The sequence below is a fragment of the Prosopis cineraria genome, unplaced genomic scaffold, assembly GCF_029017545.1.
Source record: "Prosopis cineraria cultivar Desert tree isolate PC_DT_omini unplaced genomic scaffold, ASM2901754v1 PC8, whole genome shotgun sequence".
Taxonomy (NCBI): domain Eukaryota; kingdom Viridiplantae; phylum Streptophyta; class Magnoliopsida; order Fabales; family Fabaceae; genus Prosopis; species Prosopis cineraria.
In genome coordinates, this window is record NW_026555339.1 from 17,419,173 (window position 1) to 17,430,907 (window position 11,735).

General features: G+C 33.9%; 1 protein-coding gene across 11 annotated transcripts; it reads left to right on the forward strand.

Annotated features, from left to right (window-relative positions):
* Positions 1-293: 293 nt before the first annotated feature.
* Positions 294-11,735, forward strand: LOC129318877 (uncharacterized). Of its 11 annotated transcripts, none has more exons than XR_008595339.1 (5): positions 294-433; positions 551-682; positions 9,867-9,998; positions 10,138-10,330; positions 11,450-11,735. XR_008595339.1 is itself a non-coding variant. In XM_054963854.1 (3 exons), exons 1-3 carry the CDS (start codon positions 394-396, stop codon positions 3,264-3,266), a joined length of 339 nt encoding a protein of 112 aa, XP_054819829.1. In that variant the 5' UTR covers positions 300-393; the 3' UTR covers positions 3,267-3,480. The 11 variants fall into 11 exon arrangements, 1 of the variants encoding a protein (XP_054819829.1); XR_008595336.1 differs by having other exon boundaries at positions 10,224-10,330; XR_008595337.1 differs by having other exon boundaries at positions 10,224-10,330; positions 11,459-11,735.

Here is an 11,735-nt window from a genome sequence, read left to right on the forward strand (position 1 = left end):
ATTTATTTAAGGTATTCAAACATATGGTAATGATCCAAAATTTAATTAAAATTGAAAATGATGGTAATTTATTTTAATAATATTTTATATATATTTTGGGAATGATTTTATTGAAAACAAGTGTTGGTGTAGTGGGAATTTAAGCCAATATATCACTTGATGGGTCCTGAGTTCGGATCCTGCCGTCATAAGAGGGGAGTTTTTTTTTGTTTTAACCTCTTGAAATTACAGTTATGCCCTCCGTGCTGTCAGATTTTTCCTCTCTCCTTTCCTTTTTTTAATCCATCGAACTTGCTAGAGGCAGAGAGAGAAGTTCTGGCATCAGACCTAAAATGCCTCTGCCATTTTCGTCATCTTCCTTCTTGCTCCACTGATCTCAATGTCGTTAGTGCCATGGTGTTTGGAGAGCTGTGTCTGCCGTTGCTCTATCAAGGTCAATATTTCTTTGTCTTCCTTTGCTTCTCATATTCGAAGTCTCTTCTCCCTTTTCATCTATGTAGTTGCGTAGATGCGTTAGGATTGATTTCTTCCTATTCTCTTGTTTTATCAGTGTCAGTCTACTTGATTCTTCCCTGTGAACACCGTCGATCACTTCTCCCCTGTTTTGGCGTTGATGCGTGCTCGTGTGATTGGGGAAAAAAAACTTCGACTTCTCCCTCTTCAAGTGTCATAAGCTCTATTGGTGAGTGAATCTCACCTCTTTTCTTCCAATCTCTCGTCTGTTTCTGTTTGTGTGTGATTGGGTTGAATTGTTGAAACGTGGAATTTTATGTATCCTATTTGAAAGTGCTGATTATGTATGAAGATGGTGGAATGATATTCCTTTCTAAAATGGGATTGATGATTTTTTAAGATATGAATTTGGGAATAATAGGAAATCTATATAGATGTTTGGAAGATTTTTGGGAAAGAGATTTAAAAGTAAGGGATCGTTTGCAAGTTTAATTCTTAATGCGCACAAGGTGCTTGGAAAATGTTTGATAATGTTGAACAAGTTGTAATAGAAGTGGTCTACTTTCTATAAGAAGTTTGATTTTATAGTTACATATTTGATGTTACACGGTATTTGTCAAATTGTTTGTAAGAATTGAAATGGAGAAATCAAGCAGTCATTGTATTAGAGAACTAAGATTTGAATTTAGTTTGTTAAATTTTTATATTGAAATTAAAGATGGTAGCGATATTGGTTGTATATATATATATTATTTGATGAAAATTATTGAGAAGAGATTTGAAGAGAAAGGAGCTTTGTAATATAAATGAACCTTAACACACATAAAATGTTTCCCAATTATGTAAAAGAGGAATTTGATTGGGATGGAGCAATTGAGTATATTCACTATATTAATGACTGGCATTTAGATTTAAGTTGTTCAATTTCTATGTTGAAAACTTAGAAGGGTTAAGCTATTTATTTTCTTTTTCTTTTTCCTTTAAAAAGTTTGTTGTATACTTTTGAATGGAAAAGTATCTGTTGTGTAGTTGAAATGCAACCTCAAATGATTTAAGTAGTTTGAGTTGATGAATATATGTTGGCAATATATATAGAGTAGAGTCATTATTAAGAAAGTTGTTTGTTCCTCTTATCTAGGCAATAATGTAGCTAAAAAGACTATTGAGATGTGATTAGATGGAACAAAACGTTATTTTGAGAGCTTATGAGGTAAGTGGATAGCGTCCCAACTGATATTTCAATAAAATTTTTTTTACTGAAATATTACATTTTTATACAAATCCTTTTTACATTAACAATGTGATTATTGAATATTTTGTTGATTAAAGTACTTATTTTTGTGAAGTTATCTTTACCAGATTTGATAATTTTAGTTTATCAGTAAATACAAGTTTGGATTTTAATTATGGGATTTTCATTATGGAAATTATTGAATTGCTATGAAAAACAATTCATGCGAGTTCGACATTGAAAATGAAAATTTTATTTAATAGTGATTATATTCTCGCATCTTTGAAATTGGTTTGAAAATGAATTTCAAGGGGATTTTATACAGAACACTGGTTGCTAACGGCAGTTTTATTAGGCCTTAGTGCGCCATGGTACACCTAGCTAGCAGGGTGTTTATAGGAGGTGCTAGCCTCGTGCGATGGCCAACGCATGTGGAAAGGAGGGATGGTTATTCGTGATCATCGTACTCACGTTTGTTTCGTGGCTTTAAGCCGTGTTTGGTTAGCATTACCCTCGTGGACTATGTGTCCACGTTTGTTTTCGTGGCATAAGTCACGTTTGGTTATTTATCTTCGTGGACTGTGTGTTCACATTTGTGAATTGTTCTGATAAATTCCCAGAAATGTGAATTTGTAATCAATTGATGATTTCACACTCTAATGTTTGTTTTTTCTTTCTTTCTTTCTAGCAAATGATATTATTTTCAATTATGTATTTATTTAATTATTTTGACATGTCAAGATCAAGTGTTAAGTTGCTTTATTGCTGTAGATTTAAAGTTCCTTAATATTGAAGTTATATAGAACTTTTATTCCATGCTTACAAATTTGAGTACTTTGAATTTCTTTCTCTTTAATTTATGTAACTATTATATTTTGTTCATTTTAATTGTGAAAAATTTTATGGTTGGGACATTATTCACTAGAAATTATTATTTTGGTCTAAGATATATTAGTTGATGCTGTAACTTCCGCTGGTCCTTATAGGGCTGTTGTATTCAATTGAAACGAAGAATGGTAGATCAAATCAATTTTAATGTGCATTTAAATTTATGCATTATATTTTGTAACTTCTTATGTTAGGTGCTCCATATAAGCTGTAGTTAGGGTCCTCGTCCTTATTGATTGTATTTGTTATCTGTTGGTGGGAGCAGAGTTCCTTGTTACTGCTGTTGTTTTATAAAATGATTGTCGATTTGTTTTTGGGGGAATTTATTGAGAGGGGAGGTTTTGTTGAATTTTTTTTAAAAAGTCTAGAAATCTTTTATAAAAAATAAAATAAAATAAATAATATAGCGATAAATCCCAACCCTATGTCATTTGAATTAAAATATCAAATTAGAGTTTCTTTGATCAAGGTTTAAGAGATGTATGTTTGTACATATATCTCATACCGGTCATGTTTAAATTTTCAAGGCATGACAGAAAGAAAGAAATTAAAGATTGTCACCTCCTTGATATCAAGAAAGAACCGACGTGAAAAAGCTCCATTTCAGAGGTTAGCGGTGGAAAGGGCAATGCTGGCTTTATCGATGAGGAATGAAAGCCAGAAGAGAAATGGATCGCTACTCCATTTCATGTGACATTAAGGAGCTTGGTAGTATCGGGGCACAAATGGGTGACTGCTTTAAAACAGATCAACGAGCTAAGCTTTTTCTTATAAATAAAATTTCTTTAGTATCGAGATCAATAGAACTTGAAAGATTTGTATTTGAAAAAGAAAAGCCTTCATTGATTGAGAAACTATATTTATTTGATTCTAGTTTTGTGGCACTTAAAAACACAACAAAACCAGCTTTAGCCATTAGACAACAACTTGACTTGGCCATAGGTATAATAGGAAACCCTAAGGTTTGAAAGGAAATGGAGTTTAATACCTTAAGCCCTAATAGCATAGCAATAAGACTCTTTACCATTCGTACCCCATACTCTGTTATACATTACTTTATTGATACAATAGATAGTCTTGAAAGATAGCTTAAAGTACTAGAAGATTCTCTTTCATGGAGGTAGCTTCTTGCTTGCAACGTACTTGTGCTAAGGGCTATGCGTGTAATGGCCTTTTTTACGTATGGATATAAAGGTATGTAAGTCAGTGAATGGAGCTTCTAGTTGGTCTCACAAAGTTTATATCTTATAGGAGGACTGGTTGGAGAGGATGATGTATATATTGTCCTGTAAGGGAAGATGCTTGTTTGATAGAACAAGGAATGTAGTCACTAGAGTAAAACGTAAAAGGTCTTTCTTTATGGACTAGATCCAGGAAGACAGCTATATTCTTACTTTTAAACTAATGTTTAACCATTCATCATACCTTATGCTCTAGAATATAGCTTACCATGCACTGACCTTAGGCATGTGTGAGCTTATCTCTGGTTTCTGACCTTGACCGAAAACTTTATTCTTATAGATGATTCAGATCTCAGACTGAGAACTTGATAGCTTTCTCCATAACCTTAGCTACAGATTGGATATTTTTGTTTTCTTACATAAAGGATCTAAGAGTTCTCCTTCCTTATGGCTAGCTTCCTTCAGCTGTAATAACTATCTCATCTCTACCTCTTTCTGACTTCAAGTATCGATCTTTTATTGAAGGAACCTTTCTAGAAGTGCCCTTAGTTTTGTCTAGTCTACATTCTTCGCTTAGTGTCAATCTTTTATGATAGAGTTAGGCTCTTCGTAAGATAGCCAAAGGTCACTTTCCTATCAATCAAGTAAAGGAGATCAAAGTTCACTCTAATAAATTGATCTAAATCAGCTTAGCTAAAGAAAGGCTGACCGAGGGGTAGCATCAAGAGAAGAGCTATTCCTATAAGACTGCTATTATCAAGATCTAGCGTAGATACATTAGAGCTCTAATTCGATATTCGAAACTCTCAATTGTTGGGAGAGGTAAGGAGAATTAGGTATAGCCTTCCAAGTTGGCTCCCACGTAACCCCTTCATCAAGGGGGATTTGTGAAACCCAAGGTAAGTACCTCCCCAAAAACTGGGGTAACATTTCTGCCACCTAGTTAACAGCTTGGACTACTCTTTTTGGATCCTTCCAAGGTAAATAATGGAAGTAAAGTTTGAGAAATCCACTCATTTAGCTGATAAGATAATCTCAGATAAATTAAAGAGGGACAACCAAATCTTTACTAGCATATCTGCCTTATCATCTTTCTTATACCTCTAATGACGGAGAAAAGAAGGGATAATACGAGGGAAACCAAACCGAGTCAAAGAGACCGAAACTGGTAAGTGATTGTGAGGTCACCGATCACCTCCATAGGCAATCTAAAGAGAGCTTGCTTTAAGCTTTAAATACAATGCAAGGAACAAGGCCCCTGACGCCTTATATAGTCTCTTGACTTCCTTCGCATATAGGTAAACTAATACGTACATTTCCTTGGTTAGACCTTCAGCAGTGACAAGTCTTTGAAGACTAGCTACCACCGAAAGTTGAATGAGAGAGGGAAAGAGCTTTGATAAGTAACCAAGTGGTTCATGCCCTTTTCCCTTATTCAAAGGTTCGATGGTGTATGACCAATTGGGATGTTGGAAAATGCAATTTGACTATTGAGAATCAGCCTTCTCGTTAATTTATGATTTAGCCTGGCTATCTCTTTCAAGTCAGTTAGTCCTCTCTTAAAGTCAATAGCAAGTCAATCTGATTAGATATGTTAGACATTAAGCAATAGGAAGAGGAAGAATTGAGCAGCAAGAAAGCTAATAGTAGATCATTTAGTTTACTGTGGAGAACCCTTTCTACGCTACGTTCCCAATATAATATAAAGTCGTCTTGCCTGTTAGCCATACTAGACCAAGATAAGGCAACCTAATTAACCAGGACTCAGTCACAACCTTTGTTTGTAACCTCACGGCTACTTTCTTTCCTAAAGCTTGCCTCACTATGCCAGCTTGATGGATGAAGTCCAACTGTAACTGGGGCTGAGGGTACCCCCCTTCAGCAATAGGGTGAAGGGGCGCATCAGCAAAGACATTACAGTTAGCTATTTAGGACAAGTGGCATTAGTTCTTTGCCTTAAGGAAATTAGCTCGGTCTTTAATCAAGTTGCATGATTGAAGCTAGAAATCCCCTGGATATGATTAAACTAATAGAACCAAGGGAAAAGAATTTTGATTCAAAAGTTATTGATTCCATAACTATGGATAAGTTAAAGCTTGCTATAGAAAGGAAGTCAAGAAGGAAAAAAATAGTAAGAAAGGAATAAAGATATGAAGGTAATATCTCCATACTAGTAATCTAGTAATCTGCATTTAACATGCCCTCCCCTCCCCTAATGGCCACATAACTCTTATTCTTAGTACTTATGCTTGTGCGAACCAAGGCATGAAGTGAAGGAGCTTACCCTTTCTCTACTTTTGATTCACTTGCAGCATCTAACCTTTGAAAGCAATTACCATGTCTTAGATGGAAAGTCATCGGATTAATTGTCAATTCCTTTTGTAGACATTTGAGGAGAGGGGGAAGGCCTTCGTGCAAGTAGGTTAGTAGATGCTCTAGAGACACATTGCATATGTCTTATTAAGATCCCTAAATCGAAAGCCAGTGCTAGCTACTACTATTAGCTAAAGATTGACAATCTATTCGCCGCAAACCAAGGCTAGGACAACCTATCCTAGACTTCCTGCTATGGAGCTTGCTTTTTCCTTCTTTTGACCAGAACTAGCTCCCTCATCCCTCCTCCATATATTCTTTGGCTATGGTAGATAGAACTTTGGTCTCCACTCTTTCCTATGCTTGTGCTTTGATTCTGGCTCTTGCTCTTGATCTTAAGCTCCTTGAGCTTTCTTCTTGGCATTGATTAAGGACTGCAAGTCAAAGGTCATAGTATTGATAGTAGAGTTAAACCAGAGTACTTCTCGTATTGATAGTAGCGAAAAGGGTTAATCAAGATGCTTTCTTTCTTCTTTTCTGGAACTTTAAAATTCCCTTATTGATCCTCTCTTGCATAGCATTTCTAAACGACTAAGACGAGTTAGTGGAATGGTTCCAGGAATGTTGATACTGACAGTAATCTTTTCCTTTTAGCTCTTCCTTTGTAGGTAATTTGTGATCTATTGGAAGTGTGATAAACTTTTCTTTCAACAGGAAATGAAATCAAAGACAATAAGTAATTAGTAATCCTTTGTCTTGGAAAGGTCAAATACTGTGGTGGCGCACTTGCTAAATTGGCCTTCTTCCTAGTCTCCTGAGACATTTGCTGGTACATTAGCCTCCTTTACATAAAGATTTGGATTAGTCTTGGGCTTAGTTCTTGCAAAAAAGTGATAAGGTGTAAAAGCTCTTACGTCTTGTCAGCTATTAAAGCCTGCCACATGTCTTGAAGCCACTTCATTCCTCTTGTGTGGAGGTTGGTATCTATATTAAGCTTGGAAATTGGCTCGAGGTAAGTCATCCTAAGAGCTAGCAAAGGAATACCCCCTGAGCTCCCCAGTAAGACTTTGTCTCAAAGGCCTGGAATTTGTCTCTAGCTCTTCTCTTCTTGAAGTATGCACTTGTTTTAACTGCTGACTCAAAGATATTGACATCTTAGGCCATCTTTCATGAATTGCTCGCAAGAGAGCTTGCTGCTTTTCCTCACTTTGACTTCTTTCCTCTTCACTTCAGCCTTCTTCTTTTCCTCGATCATCTGCTAGGTCACCTGGGCTTGCCTTTGAAAGTTTTTTTTGCCAAATTTGGGCTTGACCAAAATTATTAATTTTATATACATATAGAGGTGGAAATTTTAACAATGAAGCTTATTCAAGTCAAACTCAATTCGAGCCAAACTTATTCAAATCAAGTTTAAAGTATTCTACTCTCTTAAAAAAGCCCATATAGCCCAACCCGGCCCTAACTTTTTTCGGGTGGGTCGGGGCTGGCCTGAATTATCAATTTTACTTTTCATTGCTACTCTTCTCCCTCACCCTTTGACTAGCTACTCTGCCAACTTTGTTCTCCATTGTTGTTGGACCTCCTTTGTCAACCTTCACCGTCCAATCTCTTCCACCTCATTTTTGCCCTACATAACAGTGTTGACCAAAGGTACTCTTCAATTTGATTATTTATTAATAAAAACATTTTCCTAGAAAAAAAAATCACCAAAACATTCTTATAATGGTTAATTCTACAACAAGTGATTGCAAAATCACAAGATGACAATATATATATATATATTAAATTAAAATTAAAATTTTCAAAATTTTATATGTTAATTCTACAACAAGTGATTGCAAACTCAACACAAAAATTTTTAGCTCAAATTTTTTTGGAGCTAAAAACATGAAAAAACCTAAATGCAGGTGACAATGCCAAAAAAAAAAAAGTGGCTGGAAATAGGCCCAATAATAGGCCTGTGTGCCTAGGAGCTTGTATGGCCCAATAATAAGGACCAAAACTATGAATAAGGTAAACTTAAGAAATCAAATCGATAAATAAGGTAAACTTAAGGGACCAAATTGATAATTAAGAAAAATTTGAGGGGCTAAAAGTTTTATTATCCCTATTTAATAATTTTTTTGGAAGAATATAATTTATTTGTTTTGGTTTCTCTATACCTGTAATTATCCAAACAAATCTAGTAATTAATAAGAGAATCTGTTTTCACAATAATGGGAATGGATTTGGTCATGAATTCAATTTGTATGGTTATATGGGTGAGGATTCTCTCCTCTTCCTTCCCATTCTCTTCCCCTCCTCTTCTTAATTTCTAACCATTAGATCAATATTTTAGATAATCCATATTTGATCTCCTTCAAAATGCTTCATTTTATTTTACTTTTACTGTATTTTTAAATTGCTGTTATTAAACTTTAGTAGTTTGAATTTTATTATTTATACTTTTTGTAATTTAATATTTTAATAATAACTTTATAGGAGATCAAATATAAACTGCCTAAATCTTGATCTAAAGCTTTATATATATTTTACAACACTCCCTCCACGGGTCATATATACAAGAATTTTTTTTTAGGAGAAAAAAATGATCCCATATGTGCAATCTTGTGAGTCGTAGCCCATATGAGCAAGCATAATTTTAAAAACATCAAATCACAGCATGTACTTTAAGAAGTCTCACATGTGATCACATTGAGGGTAAAGAGAAGTTAATTCTCAAAACCAATTTCATAATAGAAAGACGTAGTTAAACCAAATGATCAATAGGCAACATCTTTTGTTATTTAGTTGAAATCCACACTTAATATTAAAAATATAGCTTAAAAAGCACTACAAAAACAAAGCTTGCAGGAACCAATTTCAAGAACCTTTCAGTCACAAAAAAGCCTCAAAGAAAAACCTGCATGAAAAAGAACTTCAAAGTGAACAATTATAATAAATGAATCTTTAGTTAGACATTACATGATAAACAAAAATAAAAGTTTTCTCGTGGGTTACATATACAATAAATCAAATCAATGAGTTTTAAAATTTTTATTTGTCAATGTTATTAAAACTAGATCAGACTGACTGGTTCGAACGCTTGAACTGGGAAACAATCATAAGTTTAATCTAGTCACAATAGAGAATCGGCTAATAAGAGAACTAGTCGAGAATTGACAAAACTGGTCTTGAAATTGTCAAAATTGGTGAAAAATCTAGTTGAACTAGAGTTGATATTTATTTTTTTAAAAAAATTTATTTTTTATTTTAAAAAATTTTAATTCATATTTATAAAGTACAATTTATACATACTTATACCTAATAAGCATCGATAAATGAAGAAATGTGCAAGAAATATATATAGAATATATATATATATATGCATATGTTTCAAAGTTATAAATTGCAAACTATGAAAAATGTAATAACCTATAAATTTTTGTGTGAAAAGAAAATAATAATAATAATAATAATAAATGAATGAAAAAAAATAAATTAAATATATAATAAGGTGTATTAATTATAGTTATATTAATTTTGGGATCATTATGATAAGAAGGAGTGTTGGTGTAGTAGAAGAGTGCATGCAATCTAACCATCAGATTCCAAATTCGAATCTGACTAAGACCAAAAAGGGGATTTTATTTTGTTTTTTGTTTTCTAAAATTACCAAATTGCCCCTCTTCAATCTGATAAAGCTTCTCATCCCTTTTCTTCGATTGTTCGAGATCTATCCAGAGAGAGAAGTGCTATGCCTCATGCTTTATTCCTTCACTCTTCCTCTGCGTCTCTGATTCCTTCCTTTTCATTTTCAGCCATCACCGGCGTGAGCTTTGACCGCCGATCTGTCACAGTTGGCTAGAGTTAGAGCTCCTTTTCTACTATTGGAAGTCGACCAAAATCTCTTCCTTCTCCCTTGTACGAGCTCAGCATTTCACTGGGTTGAGGTATAGATTATGGGATCATTTTGCTGGTGTTGCTGTCGAGTTTTATTTTTGCTATTTTCTTGGTTATGATGCTTCTTCTCTTTACTCGATTCTTGCTATTACTTTATTCCTGTAAACTCTGTCCACGCGTTGCTAATAGGTGGAAGAAATCAGGTCGTTAGAATTAGTGATGCTAGTCATGAGCTGAAGTGACACTGATTCTAGTTTTTCCCTTCTTTCGAGCAGTGCTGTGTCTTCCTCTTTTCCTTGCTCAGCTAGAGATCTCATCTTCTCTCCCTGTTCGGCTGGCAGTCTCTTGATCTCTCCCTCTTTTGCTATTATTAGTGATTAAGGTGAGGATTTTTGAGCACTCTTCCTTTATTGAGCCGTATGAGAGAGAGTGTGAGTTGATGGCTAAAATTATAGAGTTCTTTGATAGAACCTTGTTGCTGCTGTACGTTGTAAGAAGAAGGTTCAAATTTGAGTTGAAAACTTGACTTTAATTTATTTTTATTTGTATTCTTATTTTTAATAGACTTTCATTGAGATATTTCACTCTTATGAATTACATTAGTTTTGAAACTTTGCAATATCGATGCTGGTTAGTTAAAGGATGATATATACATTTATTTCTTCAAGGAATATATTTCAAAGATTTATGAAATTATTTGGTTTATTAAACTCTTCAAATCTTGGATTATTTAGATAATGCAAGCTTGTATATTATTTATGAAAAACCATTTTCAACAAGTCTTAAAGTGATATGTAAAATAATGCATGCGAGTTTGGTATTGAAAATGAAAATTGTATTTCAGAAGTAATTATTCTTCTCGTATGTTTGAAACATGATTTTTTAGAGGACTCTAAACAGAACATTGCTGCTAACAGCAATTTCGTTAGCCCATAGCGCTGTGGTTAAACATTAGCTAGTTTGTTTCGTGAGTTTTAATCTCATGTTTGGTATTCATGGGCTTTGTACTTGCGTTTGATTTCATGGCCTGAGCCGCGTTTGGTTATTTGCCCTTGTGGATTGTGTATCCACGTTTGTTTCGTAGCTTCGACTACGTTTGGTTACTTACTCTCGTGGACTGATGTGTCCACATTTGTTTTCGTGACATAAGCCGTGTTTGGTTATTTACCCTTAAGGACTGTGTGTTCATATTTGTAACCTGTTCTGTTGAGTTCTTAAAATTTTAAATGCTGATTAATATGTGTTTTTGAAATTTACATGGTTTTGACTAACAATTTTACCACTTTGAGTTATATGTGAGTAAATTGTTTTCTTTAAGCATAATAATATAAATTGTTTTCAATTTACTCTTATTTTACAATTATGGGTATGACTTATAAGCTTATAAATTTTTGTGGAATTATTTTTAATTAGTTGACACTATTATTGGAGTTTGTTGATTTAAATTTTAAGAATTTTACCATGAGAATGCTATTTACTGAAAAAATTATTTTGGTATCAGATTTGTTAGCTGACGCTGATTCCACCATCGACCTCTAAAGGACAAACTAGCTATAGTGGGTGGACATTTTTTATTAGTACTGTTGCTTTTAATGTAAATATATAATTTATATGTCTTTTTGATTTAAAAGAAAGAGTAGATGTTCCACATAGGTTGTTGATAAACCTTATTTTTGGTTTGTATATTGGTTGCTGGTTGAAAGGAGCTACGCTCCTGAGTTATACTGTTATCTGTAAAAATTTTTGTTGTAGAATTTTCGAGAGATCCTAGTTACAGGGGAGGTTGT

Bases quoted from the DNA above. Each gene is read 5' to 3' on its own strand.
- LOC129318877 (XM_054963854.1), top strand. From the start codon at position 394: ATGGTGTTTGGAGAGCTGTGTCTGCCGTTGCTCTATCAAG. The intron at 434-550 runs GTCAATATTTCT...TTGTTTTATCAG, and splicing joins TCTGCCGTTGCTCTATCAAG to TGTCAGTCTACTTGATTCTT. The intron at 683-3,099 runs GTGAGTGAATCT...TAAATTTTCAAG, and splicing joins AAGTGTCATAAGCTCTATTG to GCATGACAGAAAGAAAGAAA.